At 47.4% G+C, this 17796-nt stretch overlaps 1 protein-coding gene across 2 annotated transcripts in view; it reads right to left on the reverse strand.

Moving 5' to 3' along the window:
* Positions 1-17796, reverse strand: part of ATP8B1 (ATPase phospholipid transporting 8B1) — a 546944-nt gene that overhangs the window by 167430 nt on the left and 361718 nt on the right. For both annotated transcript variants that reach the window (XM_085630200.1, XM_085630201.1), the window contains exon 19: positions 17629-17740. In XM_085630200.1, the coding sequence (XP_085486326.1) occupies positions 17629-17740 (112 nt within the window). The remainder of the gene's footprint in view (positions 1-17628; positions 17741-17796) is intronic.

Below are 17796 nucleotides of genomic sequence, written 5' to 3' on the forward strand. Positions count from 1 at the left end.
ATTACAAATGTAAGGCTGTGCCCGTCAGCGTGAACAGACAGGCAGGACTGTAGGGCCATCAGCTGTGCCTATCAGCGAGATAACACAGATGGAAGGAATTATTGGGACTCCCTTAGAGTGAAAAACACCAAAAGCTGTGCTCATCAGCGTGAGGCGAGGAGCCTGAAGCGGGTTGAAGCAAACATAGGAGGCTAAATAGATTTGAATTTAAAAAAGGGAATTGGCAAGCTGTGCCTGTCAGCGTCAACAAGGTGAGCAGTGGCGGCTCCTCCATAGGGGCGTTTGGGCGTCGCCCCACTGCTTTCTCGCAGTGTGAGAAGCAGAAACATAAAATGGTAAAAACTACCATTTTATGCTTCTGCTTCTCGAACTGCGAGAAAGCAGAAGTGCCTGGTTGGGGGTTGGGAGAGTGCAGAGTGGGCGGTCCTGCTCGAGGACAGGGGGGTGGGGGGGGGGGGGGGGGGAGTGGCTTACCTACTGTTGTGGGTACTGACTGTTTGGTCGGCGTTGTGATTGGCGGAGGGGAGGGAGGGAGGGAGGCTGCCTTTTCCCAGATCACGAGGAGAGCTGCAGGACGGCAGGAGTCGGACCTATCTAGAAGCGGAGTAAGTTATTTGATATTTTTATTTCATTAAACCCTGTCCGCCTCCCCCGGGACAATCCCCATTTCCACCCCACCCGCCCGTAATGCCGGCCACGATTGAGCACACCACAATCTGGCCTCAAGAGGTAGGTAAGCAGAACAGCCTGAGGAGCCTTTAGACACACAGTGCTCACGGGGGCCGCAAATCAGTAATCACAGATTTTAGGGGGGGCTATCCACTCATTCCAGTCAGGCCCGAGACATGAGGCAAAGCAGGCAAAACTACTCCCAGCATGGCGGGCCCACTCAGGAGCCGTGGCCAGTCGGTCACTTCAATGGCAGGAGGCCCACCCGGTCAAACAATCCGCCCGTAGTGTACAGGACCGAAAGAGGGACGTAGGCCCGAAGGACCCCCGCTCTCTCGGTGTCTCCAGACCTTCAATGAGGCAGGGGGTGTCTGTGGGGGCTTCACAAGCAGGCCGGGCTTGTACTAAAACAACATGTGTCACAGGAGAGAGTCTAGCAGAATGGCGGGTCCTCGTTACCTCTAGATCTTCCTTTGATGTAAGTTCCTTCCAGACATCTGTACCGCTCAGTTCCAGGCCTCCTTAAATATTTGGCCAATTTAAAGTGCCGATTCTGGGACGGTGAAGCGCCCTCGGAGTCTGAATAGCCTGGTCTGTGTCGAGGACTGTGGCTAGAGTAAAAGTGATGTTCTGCCACTGTCAGTGTTCGAGTAAAAATTGTTTCATAGGGCCCACGTGATTGCCACAGCTAAGTTCCGCGGTCTCTATTACATCAAGATCGGATGTATAGTACAGTGGTTGCTGCCTAGCCATTGCCAGAGTTATTCAGGGATGTTCAAAGGTGAAGGAAAGTGCACTATGTCTTGTCATATTTTTTTGCCTTTGCGGTTTGGTCTTTAACTTTGTATATTAACATTTCATACGCGGCCATTGTATGCATATCAGAAAGCAATGTGCGGTAGGGGGGTGGCATGTAAGCTTTCTAGTGGTGTAGTATTTCTACTTTCGCCTCCGTCAAAGCCGAGGACAACCAGCCATAACTCTTTACATTTGTCTGAAGAGAAAGCCTGCAGTACACTTTATACAGCCATGCCCTTTAGCTGCGTGAAATAAATTAATATAGCTTTGATGAGAAACTTGTACTAGCAAAATATTCTAGCCTGCAGTCTTATAAAACGGTTTCTTAACAAAAATAATCACCGGCACAAAATCTTTTTTCTATAAAGTGAAGTGAAATATGAAGATAAGAGTATTTTGTTTTGTTCCCCCCGTCTGCGATGTTGGGATGTACTTTTTGAAATAACCCCCTTATGTATCATTCGCAGTACAAACATCTTCTGTTTGTGTAAACCACTTAATGCTCTGTTCGTGTTGTTAAATTGTGCCTTCGTTTGACTGTTCCAAAATTAATCTTTTATCAGTCATATCCAGTGACCAGAGTTCCCAGCAGGCAGAGAGTTGGAAATTATATTTCCTTGCAGGCTAACCTCTCGCCCGAACTTTGTGTGATATCAGATCCAAATGTAAATTCATCATACATAACAAACCCTTCGACAAATCTATTCCATATGTTCAGCGACAGGAACAGCCCTCCATGTATCAAGAAATAGCGCCGTGTGTGCCTAGACACCGAATGAGGGAGAGGATAGGAAACGTGTTTGCGTGTATATCTGCCTTGCAAAGGACTGGAAATTGCCCTACTTTGTATGAAAAATAACTCTGTGTGTGCCAAAAGATAGCCTGTCTGTAATTCGGAATAGTTGTGTGTAGAAAATGGGGGGTGACTTTGAAGCCCTGCTGCCATGGTGGAGTGCGTTGTTGGTTTGGGCAGCCTTTGAGGCCCTGCCTGCCGGCGCACACGGATAGGATATTAAAAGATAAAGCATGCAAACCTCTCATTGTGTATTTTAAACTATAAAAAGTACGGAGAATTCTCAGTACGTTTCATAGTTTAAAAAACTGTTGCATGCTTCACCATCTTTAGCGTTTAATATCCTATCAGTCTGCGCTGGCAGGCAGGGCCTCAAAGGCTGAGAATGCCAGGCACAGGAAACACAATTCGTGCACCTGCAGAATTCTAAAATTGTCTGTTACTTTAATGCATAATTGTATTAGGCTAACAACTTCAAGTCTGCACTTATGTTTTTGAGCTTAGCAGATATGCACATTATGTATTGCAACGCCACACTGGATTATGTATGCAGTATGTATGTCTTCCAGGTTCCATCCATTAAGTTACCTTAAGCAACTCCATGTGCCAATCTCAAGACTGAGACTGACGTTTGCTCTCTAGACGCGCTTGCAGTGTGAGCCTGTTTTCCGAGTGCCAGCACCAAAGAATTTTAGAGGACGCCATGAGGGGAACGGCTTGGACGAGGGAGCAGGGCTAAATCAGCCTAAAATGTTACCGGCACCGCCGTGAGGGGAACGGCCAGCGCTGCGGGACTACATCCCCCAGAAGTCTCTGTGCCAGGCGCTCGCCGTTGCTGTCATCAGGCAGCGCCTGGCCCCTACTTCAGTGCCGCTGGTGCCCCGCAGCGCGGGACGCGCGCGGGCAGCGCCCGGGCGAAGCCTGGGCCATGGGCGGGCCCGTCCTTGCCAGGAAGAGGCAGCGCAGGGCCCCCCCCTAACATCGCTGGCCCGGGGGCATCTGGCTGTGAAACAACTACTGGCTCCCCGCATCGACATTTATTATGGGGAAAAAGACTTCAGCAGCATCCAGAAGACCGGGTAAGCCCAAACAACATGCAGCACCACCTACTACCCCATTGCCAAGCCTAACGGCCATAGATAAAATGTTGCAAAAAACAATAGGGGTCGTTGCCACGGCTATTCAGAACACTGAAAGACGCCTCTCGCTCCCACCAAGTTTGCCCCTATTTATGCACCATGATAACTCCTTTGAAAAATCCCTCGATTCTTTACTTGCTACATCCTATGCGGGGCTTCCGGGCACAGACACCAAAGAGAACCACACAAATGGAAATATAGCATCCTATGGCCACCTGCCCACGGACACTAGGCTATCGTCAACTCCCACTATGTTAGAGCCAAGCTCAAACAGGGACTTGGATTTTCTGCCATCACCAGCAGACAATTTGATTCACACAGAAGGGATTGACTTATGTCACGACTCTGATGCTTTGGACTCAGGTGGGGATAAAAGCACTAGCGGATTAATGCAAACAAGGGGCCAGAAAGCAAAGAGGCAAAAAGCTAAGAGCAAACGGAAAAATATTGAGCCTGTGCAAAACAAACAGAAGGGTGGGAATAGCCAACCACGGAGGTCTGTTGCCCCCGTAGTACTAGATAAGGCTAAGGGGGACGGCCTACCTAGCAGGATGGATTCCTCTATTATAGAAATTAACACAGTGTCAGGGGCTCAGGGATTTTGGGGGAGACTGGAGACACTGATATCTACTCTGTTGGGTCCTTTGAATTTACATGTATCAAATATAGAAAAGAGGATGAGAGTATTGACTGATCGGAACCTGACATCGCTAGTGCCCTTCCCCCCAACTTCACCATCTTAAGGAGGGATAGAACTGGAGGCAGAGGTGGTGGGGTGGCCTTAGTTGTTGACAAGTCCCTTGTCTGCACCTCTTATCCTGTAGATAATATCGCTGGTTGTGAAGCTCTGGGCTTTATTCTCCAGCTGTCGGCTTCACATACCTGCACAGGAATTTTGATCTATAGACCTCCAGGGCCTTTAGGCTCGTTTTTCGAGGATTTACAGGTGGCACTGTCAGTACCCTGTGTGCGCTCGGCACACTGTGTACTGCTGGGCGACTTAAATCTGCACATGGGGAGGAGGAGCCAAGATGGCGGACGGACAGGACGTCTGAGCTCCCGGCTCCGCAGCCCGTCTGCTGTTTATATGACATCCTGATCTTTAATCCTGCCTACGGTGCGAGCAAATGTAACCACGAATGCGCTGATACTTTCCGCATTCCTCCGATGTCCCCGCCGGCTTTTTTGGTCGAGGATTCATAGAGTTTGCCGACTTCGGACCTTGCCCACGCACCCTGGCCCGACCACCGTCACCGGACACCGCTTATCACGTACGGTGAGACGACCTGGGGCTGGACCGGCGCCTGGGGAAATGTGACCGGATGTGGAGTGGGCGGCTTGGCGGAGCCTTCTTCGCGACGGAGAGAATTCCTGTATGATTGGGCCCGGGCTGGCGAACCTTCCTTTGTCCTGCTACCAGCGGTCAGAGCGGTATCCGTTTTAGAGCGCCCACCACCCGCATTGCAATACAGCCGAGGGCTCTCCCATCGAGTGAGCCCCGTATAGCAGCAGTAACTTTTCTTGCCTTAACTACTATTCCTCCGCCCTATGGAGTCGCCCTCACCCCTCCGCTGTGGGCTAACTGCCAAAATGGTGGCGGTGCCGGTCTACCTCGCCGGAAAGACGGAAGCCTCCATACCCCTGACGCAAGCTTCCCTGCCTACTGTCGAGCTGGAGGGTGTCCTGGTGGCGCCTTTACATACTGCCGACATGCGGAAGCGAGGAGCAGACCTGACCTATGGTGATATCCTTCTAGCCCTGGAAGACTTGAGGGCGACATGGTGCCAACACACTCGAGAACTGGAGCGGAAGATCGATGCTGCTATGCCATCCAGGGAACTACTGCGGTTGTCTGACCCCCCAATGCCTCTCATTCCCTTCGAGGTGGAAACAATGTGGCGACAGGGGGATACTGTGGAACGTCCTCTCCCTGGCTACAGTTTCGAGTGTTCTTTTAATGACAAAGTTGCAGATACAAAGCTCCCTTCCACTTTACAAGCTGAGACTCTGCCTCTGCAAGTGTTGCCACGGCTTCCTCAACATCGCCGGAGTGTGTGCCGTTCTGTGGGGAAAACTGTGTTGGTTACTATCGCTGTGGTGATGGTTTATGATTGGGAACTCTCGCTTCCTCTCCCCCTGCGTCTTCTAAGCCGGGAGCGGCCATCTTGCTCCTTTGTTCTGCCTGAGGTACACTCCCAGCGGTGGCCATGCTTGGTGGGGTCTCCGCGTTCTGGCCAGGGTTGATGTTGTCTCCCTTGATGATCCTGCCTGACCGCCTGGCATGACCCGGACTAGACTATTTGTCCATGTATTTGCTGTGCCGCATGTGTGTAATTTGCTATTGTTGATTGCGGGGGTGGATCTGTGGGGCCACTTAGGATCGGGCCAGGGCTGGGCGATTCCCTTTAGTTTGCTGTACGTATTGGCGGGCGGGTACTAGGACGGGACTGCTAATTATCTGATTTATTTGCACATTTGGAATGGAGTCTCCCCACCTGCTGCTTTGCTTGCTACATTAAGTTGTGCTGATGATATTCAGGGTGGGGGATGCTTATGGGGCTGTGGTGACCGGGAGTATGTAAAATTTCCTCCTCCTGCCTTCTCTGGGAGTCGGAGACTGGGATGTTCTTTCCCACTCTCCGGACTCTCTTCCTACTTGGGGTTCATTTGGGGCGACAGGCATGCCTATTGGGGGGGGGGTGGGCCGTGGCCTTCCGCTGGTATGCAGGGTGGGGGGATGGGATGTGTTCCATGTCTTTTCTTTGTCTCTATGGCCCTCTTTCTCTTTCTTTCGCTCTTCTTCTTCGGTTTTCTTTTCTTTTATGTTTCTTTGTTTCTTCGGGGTCGGGGTTCAGTGTTAGTTGGGAGTTTATTGTGTTCTATCATTCTGTGGTATAGTGTTTGCTCTTAGTTCCCGGATGGTGGCTACCTGTTTCCTTGCAAATGCTTTCCTATATAACGCCTCCTTCTGGGAGCTCCGTGAATGGTTATGTCTCTCCTGGTCAATGTTAGCTTCGACTCCTCTCGTAGTTCACTACATTGTACTCGACAAAATCATAAAATTAAACCTTTTCTTATCCTGACATTATTGTTCTATGTTCTACAATGTCATAGCGGCCGGCCCCGAGGGGTTGTAGGCAGACGCTGTGTATTGTGCATTTACCGAAATAAAGGTTTTAAAAAAAAAAACAAAAAAAAAAAATCTGCACATGGACTCGACAACTGACGCCGATGCATCTAAATTACGGGACATTACCGAGATGCTCGGACTGACCTCTTTCATCGATAGTCCAACGCACGTGAAAGGGCATACGTTGGATTTAATCTTTTCCACTGTGCCAATTAAGGTGTCCTCCCCTTTGCCGGTTCTATGGTCCGACCATTATTTAATTAATTTCGTGTTGTTAGCTGAGCACCAGACGAGTCAAAGAGCTCATAAGGACGGGTCTCGTCAAGCTAGAGCCTTTCACCTGGTGTCAGCTGATATGCTCGCTGACGCACTCCATGCACATCCTTGCATTACGACTGGGAACTTAGAAGTCGACCTGCCGCTAGTCCAGGACTGGCTTCGGACAAGATTCGAGGAGCTTGCCCCTCGGAAACCGGTCAGGACAGCCCCCTGCCAGGATTCCGCTCCTTGGTTCACCGCTACTCTGCGAAAAGCGCGCCAGGACTGCAAAAGATCTGAAAGGCTCTGGCGGCGCAGATATGCGCCTGAGGAGAAACTGAAGGACAGGGGTGCGATAAAATCCTATCACAGACAGATTGCTGAAGCTAAAAAGATCTACTTCGAGCATAGAATAGACCAGGCTGATAACACGAGCCGGGAACTATTCCGAATTGTGAAGGAATTCGTAGAGCCGGTGGCGGCCGTTAGGGTTCACTCCCATACTGAGGAGTGGATCAAGCAGCTTGCTGACTTCTTTGTGGACAAGATCCGTAGGATTCAGGACTCTTTCGATCGGGTGGGGTCCCTGGAAGTGGCTGCAGCTGTGGAAAGTGATCTGAAGGTCCTTCCATCCGCTGCAGCCGAGCTGGCACCCACTCTTTCGACGTTCCCCCCGCTATCCTGCGAGTCCTCTCTGGAGCTGCTTTCCCGGTTGAAATCTGGATCCCCCTTGGATGCGTGTCCGGCTAAATGCCTGAGCTCGGTGGCACCAGCTATTAACAACTTGCTGAACCCCTTGCTCAACATGTCTCTGAGTTCTGGAGTGGTCCCTAAAGAATGGAAGCATGCTCTTATTCTCCCGCTCATTAAGAAACCTCTGCTCGACCCTTTACAGTGGGCCAACTATAGACCAATCTCCCTCCTCCCTGCTCTGGCGAAGGTGGCGGAGAAACATGTTCAGCATACTCTTACCACCTTTATAGAGAATAACAAACTGCTGCATGACTCCCAATCTGGTTTCCGTGCCAATTACAGTACGGAGACAGCTCTTGTGGAGGTGACCGACGCCATCAGGGAAACGCTTGATCTTGGGGGAAAGGCTATGTTGGTCTTGCTGGACCTGTCGGCGGCATTCGACACCGTCCCACACGCCGGCCTCCTCCTAAGACTCAGGGAGGTAGGTCTGCGGGGGACGGTGTTGGACTGGTTTCAATCCTTCTTAACCGACCGTCGGCAGGTGATCTGGGCTCCTCCGTTCTCCGCGGAAATGCCTTCGCTAGAGGTGGGGGTGCCTCAAGGATCCATCCTGAGCCCCACCATATTTAACATTTATGTGGCCCCTTTGGCGAAGGTCGCTGAGGCATTTGGAGCCCGGGTCATCTCATACGCTGATGACACCCAGCTCCTGTTTACCTGCAGGAAGGGAGAGGTTTTTAATGGCGACAGAATTAGAGACTGCCTGAGTGATGTTTTTGCATGGTTTCAGCACCAGAACCTGAAATGTAACTCGGATAAGTCCGAGTTGCTCTTTTTTGGCTGCGCTGAGGACCCTGGCTGGAAATCGTGGTGGCCTTCCGACATGTTCCCCCCTGAGAAACCATCTGCCCAAGTAAAAAATCTGGGTGTGGTATTTGACGACAGTCTTTCTTTTCGTCCCCACATCACGGGCCTGGCGGGGAAATGTTTCGGTATCTTGAAGATGGTGAGGAAATTTCTCCCACTGCTTTCCCTTCAATATCGCAAGAACATCGTGCAAGCACTTGTGGGCTCGCGTTTAGACTACGCTAACGCACTTTTCTCTGGTCTGCCTAAATATCTGGTATCCAGATTGCAAGTTGTCCAAAACTCGGCGGCCAGAGCCATTTTTGGCCTTCCACGGAGAGCCAGTGCCTCTCTACTGCGCGGTAGGCTGCATTGGCTGTCTATCCCTAGCAGAATTAGTTTCAAGGTCCTCACGTTGGCGTTTAAAGCCCTCCACTGCATTGGCCCAGCTTACCTCAGGAAGCGGATTGCTCTCTACGTTCCCCGGAGGAGTTTGAGATCTGCTGACCTGGCTAAAGTGGAGGTACCAGTGATCAAACGCGTGCGGATGGGAGGCCGGTCTTTCCAGTTTATGGCGGCCAGTTTGTGGAATGAGCTCCCTCTGTCACTCCGCAAGGCTAACAATCTTCTGGCCTTTAGAAAGGAGCTCAAGACGCTCCTCTTCTCCGCCTAACCAGTGGGCCTACAGTGTTTCTGCCGCTGGGTTTTTCTTGGTTGTGTTCAGGACTCTCTGCCAAAGCGCCGGGACACCCGTTCTGGGTAGCCGTGCGCTCAAGAAATATAGTTCTAACATGTATCTAAACTAAGTTCAGGGCGCCATCAAGAAATTTTGCCCTCTTTAGGGGCAACTACCGTCACTGATGATGCCCAAACAAATCAGCCCAAAATGTTTAATAAAACTATCAATAGCGTCCCCTTGTTGCCCCCAATACCAAGCACAAGTAAAAGCCTACCACCTGTGGAGCATCGTGCCAAACGGGCACCCAAACCAACATCCCCCAAGGTTGCCACCCCCATAGAGACGGCTCAAACTGTCTCTAAAAGTAATACGGCATATTTTGGACAAACCAATACTGATGTCCGACTTGACTCATCCCCTCCCTTACCTAAGCCGGACCAGTCTATATTAACCATTGCTAAGCAAATTCCGGCCCGTATCAGCCTACCCCCAGAGTGCGGACCCTACGTCCTGGTCTTAGCTAATGTTCCCAAGCTAAGGAAAGATCAAGAGGAAAATTTTGTTAACCTAAAAAATAGAACTCTCCATTGGCTATCCAGACATTGTCAATTTCCGATGGATGGCGCTGGACAGATTATTCATACCCAAAGAGTGGGGTGGGTGGGTGGGCCCCTTAAGGAAAAAGTTCGAAGGGGACTGCATAATTATAAACTTTAAGTCCCCTCTATGGGCTCAATGCACGCTAGCAAAAGCTCCACAGCCCTCCTATTGGGAATATAACACCACCCTTCTCCCTCTTGGGTATTATTATAGGCACTTAATAGATCCTAATCCTAGTCTTGGGACTCATTTCTTGGGACATCGCCAGGACATTAACACTGATTTTAGAATTAACAATCGACGTTACCACCAGGACCAACATCCTGACACTAGAAATGGCCTCTCATTGGGTAATGTGACTGCACTACCTGCACACCAAATGTCACATCCCCCTTTCTTAGTCGTACCCCAGCACATCCCCAGGGAGAGGCCCTATGCAGTGACCAATCAAAATCTTTACCCAGATGAGCATGAGAGGAGGTACCTGTATAATGTTCCAACATATAATCGATTCGAACATGCCTTTTCAAACTTAGAGGAACTGGACTGACTGGGGGATAGTGTTAGGAATATTGAACGTGTAGAGGCAGCCGATGTAACTGAGGAACTTTTAGATCACACAGAAATTATCATACTTCAACCCATGGCCGCACAGCTTGCCACGGTTGAATCCCCAGTTGCATGTGAGGACGTAACAACAACTCTGCAAATTAACCCCAGGCAGATTACCAGGGATAAGCACTTAAGTAGCCCAAGTGGCTGTGATTTGTCAATCCTTAGCTGGAACGTTGCAGGTATAGAATCAAGATTGTCTGACCCCCAATGGGTCCAGCTATTGGATGGCAAAGACATCATCATGTTCCAAGAGACCTGGGCCGTAGGGAACGTGCACCTAGAGGGTTATCATTGTTTTAGTGTGTTTGCCTCCAAGCCTGCCTTTGGTCGTGCAATGGGAGGACTTTTTATTGGGATCCGGATATTGGCGGGTGGTACTTTTAAGGATTTATCATTCGGGAACCCAAACATTCAGGTTCTTGAATACAAGCGAAAGACCAAGATTTATTTAATTAACTTTTATAATAATGATTTTAATTCGATACCAAATCGGAACTATATAGCACTTTCTAATTTATTGGTACTCCTTGAAATGAACATGAATATAGGTCTAGATGAGAAGTCAGGGATTCTTATCGGGGGTGATTTTAATGCGAAAATTCCAGGAAAGCATCGATTAGAGGACAAAAGCTATCCAGATTCAGCAGTCCGTAGAGGTACTGAGCTTGTTAAGATATTAAATGAACACATCCTTAGTAATGTAATGGAAGCAAGCCAATCTCCAAGGATGATCTGTGCCCCCACGCATAGAGGGAGAGATTCATCTTCGACGATTGATTTTATTTTCACATCCCCCTACCTAATAGATCGTGTCACAGACTCAAATGTGGTAGAGACATGATATGGAGACCATAACCCCCTTACAGTCACTTTGTATTTGGGCCCTAGCCCAGTATATGCCAAATTTAATGGTGCAAGAGATATTATCAATGCACACTAACCCCAGGTTCGCAGGGGAAGGGAACTAGAGGCTTGTTAGGGTAATAGGAGACGGCCTGCCTCCAACACAACTTAGTACACACAAAAGGGGCCGCTCCTATTAGAATGACCCGGAGATAACTGAGTAGTGTTAAGTGAGTGTGGACATCTCACTAAAAGTTACGGACTGGCCTCACACACCACCTGGTGTCATGCTTCATCATCGGCCAGTCCTCGCCCTCTAAAAACTTGGTTTGATAGAGGGCGGGCATGCACCTGACGACAGGGATGCACTTCTAACTAAGTGGGGCCCAAAGTGAATAAGTGAGATTAAAAGCCATTATAGTAACCTCATTCTCTATTTAATGATTTAGGAGACTATATGGTTTATAAAAACAAATGTGCGGCGCAATTGGGAAAAATTATTATCCCCTCGCCGTATAATCATTGGTCTGGAAATGGGTCGACATGTTTCTGCCTAACGTCAACAGAGGTACTCGGCATTCGTCAGGACCTTAGTTTTATACCAAGAAACGGGCTCCACTCTTACCAAAATTATGGTTAAATGGAATCAGCTGTGGAGGGACCGTGGTCACTCTCTGCTGTATATAAATGGGTCAGAAAAGTATACTGTCACCAGGGAGGAGTGCAGTATACAGTAGGTGATCCTGTGGAGAACGCACCTTGATGAAAGTTTGACTACAGGGGTTCTCCTTTACTCCCCCTCCCATGGAGTATATGGAGTTTAGGCTGTAGGGTACTTTTCTGACCCATTTATATACAGCAGAGAGTGACCACGGTCCCTCCACAGCTGATTCCATTTAACCATAATTTTGGTAAGAGTGGAGCCCGTTTCTTGGTATAAAACTAAGGTCCTGACGAATGCCGAGTACCTCTGTTGACGTTAGGCAGAAACATGTCGACCCATTTCCAGACCAATGATTATACGGCGAGGGGATAATAATTTTTCCCAATTGCGCCGCACATTTGTTTTTATAAACCATATAGTCTCCTAAATCATTAAATAGAGAATGAGGTTACTATAATGGCTTTTAATCTCACTTATTCACTTTGGGCCCCACTTAGTTAGAAGTGCATCCCTGTCGTCAGGTGCATGCCCGCCCTCTATCAAACCAAGTTTTTAGAGGGCGAGGACTGGCCGATGATGAAGCATGACACCAGGTGGTGTGTGAGGCCAGTCCGTAACTTTTAGTGAGATGTCCACACTCACTTAACACTACTCAGTTATCTCCGGGTCATTCTAATAGGAGCGGCCCCTTTTGTGTGTACTAAGCAAGAGATATTATGCCATCAGGTGATGGTCTCCGTCTAAAATGGAGGGGAATTGATTGCGAAGCCCTACTTGATCGTGTAAAAAATGATCACCCAGTATTAATAAATTCTTGTTTATCACCCGACGGGGATTGCCACAGAGTAGTTACCGATTTTGGTAAACTATGCGTGGCAATCAAAAATTATTTGTCAGTCCCATTACCCACAAAGGCGAAAGACCCAAGATGGTTCGACTCTGCCTGTTCTATGGCAAACAGGGAACTACGCAGAGTATTAACCACTAAGCCAAGGAATACAGCGGAGGTACAAACAGCTAGGAAATTTTATAAACAAAAAATAGCTGAAAGAAAGGCGGCACTTTTGATGGAACAGTGGGAGTCCCTGGTCGTTAGCGCCAATCTAAAGGGCAGTGGGCCATTTTGGTCCGCAGTCAGGAAAATGCGCGACATGGGTAAACATTTATCCCCAATTGGCCGCAATATAACCAGCAGCACTTGGGAAGCCCACTTTTCCAATATATATGCTGCTCCCTTTGAGGAAATAATTACCCCAGATCTGGGACAGCTGCGAGACCTGCGGATTGATCTTTCTGAGGTGGTGACAGCCATCAGAGAGCGCCTTGGCAACAAGGCCCCTGGACCAGACGGTCTTCCCATAGATATCAAAGTATAGTTCAGATCTATGGGCACCAATTTTACACAATGTTTTTAACAGTTTGTCAAGAGTGCCCATCCCTAAGACGTGGTCTTTTAGCATCATAGTCCCAATTTATAAAAAGGGCGATAGGTCAGATCCAGCTAACTACCGCCCAATCTCGCTTTTGGACAACACTTTAAAAATACTCGGGCGAGTTATTTACAACAGGGTGGTAGAGTGGGCGGAAGATTCTGACCTACTGGATCCATGTCAGATGGGATTCAGGAGTGGGGTGGGCACGGTCGAGCAATGTTTGAATTTAAAATTAATAATTGATAAGTATACCGTTGCTCGATCGTCCGCTATATATCTCGCTTTTATGGATCTTTCATCTGCGTTTGATCTGGTAAACAGATCAAAACTGTGGTCCATGCTTCTCAATTATGGACTGGACGAGCCTCTAGTGCACTTCCTGGCGTATCTCCATACTGACCTCAGGGCGCAAGTCAGGATTGGGTTGGGAGGTGAAGTTTCCGGAGCTATAAAAATTGTCAGGGGGGTTAGACAGGGGTGCGTTTTAGCACCCCTGTTGTTTATTATTTACATTAATGGCATAGCAAAGGTTTTAAAACAAGTAACTAGAGATGTCCCAATTGTCCAGGGGCATCCCTTGCCAGTTTTACTATACGCAGATGATGCGGTCCTTATGGGCCGCACCCCTAACGCCCTCCGTTTGCTTGTGGAAAATTTTGTACATCATATGGAGGGCCTAGACCTGCGTGTGAATTTAAAAAAATCTTTTGTTATGTCATGCGGAACTGGTAAACGGAAACTTAATACCATCCATATCGGGTCTGATAAACTAGATTCTGTAAATTCTTTTATATATCTTGGGGTGGCTTTCGCTGCGAACAACTCATGGAGTGGGCATTTCGCCCACGCCACGAGTAAGTTCTCGAAGGCCATCAACTCAATATTGAGTCTCCCACGCCCTAAAAAATTAGGTGCAACCAGTGCTATTTTAAAATTTTTTAGATTGCAGTGTATTCCTGTTGCCACTTACGGGGCTGAAGTTTGGGCCCCTGCTAAAAACCCCGGTATCCAACGAGAAGAGACACGTTTCTGTAGGAAAGTATTGGGTGCCCCAATTTCGTCCTCTGAATTTATCTGTCACAAAGAGCTAAACCTCCCTTACATCTGTGATTTTATTAGAAGCAGACCAGCCTTATTCTGGTTGAGAATCTGGAGGAACAACGCAGCCTCCTTAACACAAGATATAATTAAAGATTGCCTTAAATGTGATCACGGTCTTTCAATCCCATGGCTTGCTGGAGTTTTAAAATTACTAAGTGCCGTGAACAAAGGAGATCTCTTCTCAGATCCCTCCAGAATCGGATGTCAAGATAAGGTAGAGGTTAAACAAGCACTATATGCACTCTTTGAAACAGAAAGGATGGAAAGGGAAATATCCAAATCCACCGTTGTTAGATACATGGAGAATGACCTGCCCAGGCAACCCCACCCACTTTATCTTATTCTTCCTATGTCCAGCTGGGAGAGGTCTCTGTTATTTCGATTAAGGGCAGGCTCCATAAAATTTTTGTTGGGTTTCCCCTTGGGTTATAATCACCCCACAGAATGTAACCCATGCCCCTGTGATGGTACCAGCAAACAGAATGATCTGCATTTTTTATTTTTCTGCAAATTTTATTTAAAATACATTAACTGGTTTTTAACACCTTATTTTAGAAAACAAAGACCCCTCTCCCTGGAGGAGTCCCGTTTGATGTTACTCTCCCTGGATACAGAGGAACTGACCTTTCGTACTAGTACCTTTTTAAGACTAATAACTCGTGTACGTAATATGATGGAAAACCCCTGAAAGATTGCGGTTTTAGTTCCCTTTTTAATTTTTAAAGTTATTGTTTTTTGTATATTGTAATAATGAATTGTTTTTATGTCTGTACTTTTATGAATTCAAGTAATTCGAATAAAGGTCTTTTGATTGATTGAAACAGAAGTGTCTTTTCCACCATTAAGCTCCCACATTATGCATCATTCACAATCTGGTTTACCTCTTCATAGTTGCATCTGTATTCATTTGGGTGAAATACTGTTTTCAATGTGGCAAACCAATACTGAAGTATTCAATTATTTTAGCTACAAAGGTAAAATAAAAAACACATTGATTTCACTAGACTCCCCCTTTTGCACTTGACCCACCCTTCTGTCTGATCCCCAGTTCTAGACAAATCACATCAGCGCACACTGCCCATTCAGCATGGCAGCTTGACTCCAATATGTGTGTTGCACCCAAGCACAGCGAGGACTGACTGTCTCCAGCGCAATGACGCATGCCTAAACTCCCAGGCACAAAGTAAGTAAACATGTCTGGGTTGTGACTGGATCACTTCTCTCACCCCAGTGTAATTTACAACTTCGTTTTTGAAGTCATCTCACACAGGTATTGGATTGGATTTTTCCAATGTACAGTATACAGGCTCTACAGTCACGTTGAAATGCAGCTTGTTTGCGATTATATTTACAACATGACATGATTACAAACCGCTACATCAAAGACCAGAATATTCCAAAGCAAAGCATACATCTACACTGAAAAATGTAAAATAATTTGCGAGTTCTCGTCCAGGAAACGTCCTGATGCCCAAAACAAATTCATATATTTGTCTGTCTTGATTGTATGAATGGGGCGTGTGTGTCTGTATGTGTGCGACTATGCACTCTCAAGAACCACATAATTCAGCATGGATAGGCTTTAGCATCATATGGAAAAGAAAAAGGAGGGAAAATGTCTAATATCTACCGCTGGAGTTATTTTCGTCACACAGATCGCACAGGAAACTACAGAGGCAGAACGCACACATGCTAATTCATCTCAAGATATTGCATAAATGTGATCAAGGTACGAAAAGTGGTATTCATTTTTTTTAACGTAGAGGGCCTTCACTCTCAAAATGTAGTTTTCCAAATCAGTTATTCATAAAAATGCTATGTTTGGAGCCCCCTCTTTTTCAACAATTTGCAGTAAATATGGGGTGTAAAAACCACCATTTGAATAAAAAAAATTCAAAACTTTTCTTGCACCCGCACCCTCTTTTTGCAGTTCGGGCTCGCTCGCTTATTACATTAGGGTACAACATTTTTTGCCTCACCACTTTCAAAACCCACCAGCCACCACTGAAAGTGAGTAAAGCTGGCAGGCTGGGTTTACATGCATTGAAGGAAACTCTGCAGGAAGACTCATAAGGAGTGCTTATAGCACCGTGGAAAGCTGTGCCTGTCAGTGTTAATGAAGGATGGCAGGCAGGCAGGAAAGTAAACAGCTTCTTCTTTAAGATCAATTTCCCAACCGAATGTCTCCCAAAGAAAGGTATTCTCGTAGTGTTGTGTTCTAAAGATCCATGTGCAAGACTTCACTGAAGACGGACGGTGCTAACACTTTCCATGCTATAAAATTGCACAAATAGCTCGGCACAACTGAAAATCAGTATAAACTAAAGTGGCAGCTGAACTAAGTAAAGCGGAGAGGAGTTTCAAACACCACTCTCTCGGGTCTAGTATAACTGGAAGGCAACAAAGAACCAGCAATGTAACACTGCCACCTAGTGGAGAGAGAGCATGAGCGCGCCAAAATTCTCCTCAGCTGACGAGCTAGTCAGCTGTGCCGGTAATCAGCTAAGTGAATGAGTCAGAGCCTCCAAATCAAGCTCTAGCATTCGTCACAAGCCCATCAAAACGAAACAGGAACAGCATAAAGATGTATAATTTTGTTGCAAGCACTACCACAATGTAAATCTCCGGTGTGTGCTGACAGCAGAATTTTAGTCACACACGCTATGAATCACAGTCATACACGAAAGAAACCCAAATTCAAGGTCAATAATCCGCTCAGCCGGCAGATAATTAGTCAGACGCCTCACGCTTGTGAGTAATTAATCAATGCTCCCCTGGAGCTGGCGCTGCCTCGACAAATGTCAAAGAACTCACAGCCACCTCACGCTTGTGAGTAATTAATCAATGCTCCCCCGGAGCTGGCGCTGCCGCTGCCTCGACAAATGTCAAAGAACTCACAGCCACGGCCAACAATACCTTCTAGAGGATCCTTCCACAAGGCAGATGCAGGATGTCCTCACAAGCACACAAGGCACAGCAAAGCTGGATGAAGAGGCGAGGCTGGAGAAACCGGTTGTAGAAGTGCTGGGGAATACTCACTTGTATATGGTAGGGACTGAACAGCTGACCTGGAGTAAGCGTTGGGGGTGGTGGTGAACTATCCCACCCGGTGAATCGTCGCCAGTGTTAAAATGAAGACAAAGTGCAGGTAAGCATGGAACTCTTCTTTATTAGTCTTCTCACCACCACAGTTTCCAGTCAGCTGGAGTGTGCTGTGGAATGTTGGCACACAGAGGACAGGACCGTACCAACTGGGACAGGGATGGGAGGGGGGGGGTTCGGAATGTACCATGAAGAGGAGATTACAACAGTATTGTACAGCCCCAAAGTGGGAACTTTAGACCTTACAGTATATTTTGTTTACCTTTTTTGTCACCAGTAAGCACCCAAATCTTAATGTCCGCTTCTGCCAGTTTTGAAATTGTATGTGGAACTCCATCTTGCAGTTTGTCTTCTATAGCTGTAGCACCAATGAGCTGAAAGATATTTAAAACACAAATATTGTGATTAATGTTTTTAATACAGTATTAAG

The sequence above is a fragment of the Triturus cristatus genome, chromosome 2_1 (assembly GCF_964204655.1).
Source record: "Triturus cristatus chromosome 2_1, aTriCri1.1, whole genome shotgun sequence".
NCBI classification, from domain to species: domain Eukaryota; kingdom Metazoa; phylum Chordata; class Amphibia; order Caudata; family Salamandridae; genus Triturus; species Triturus cristatus.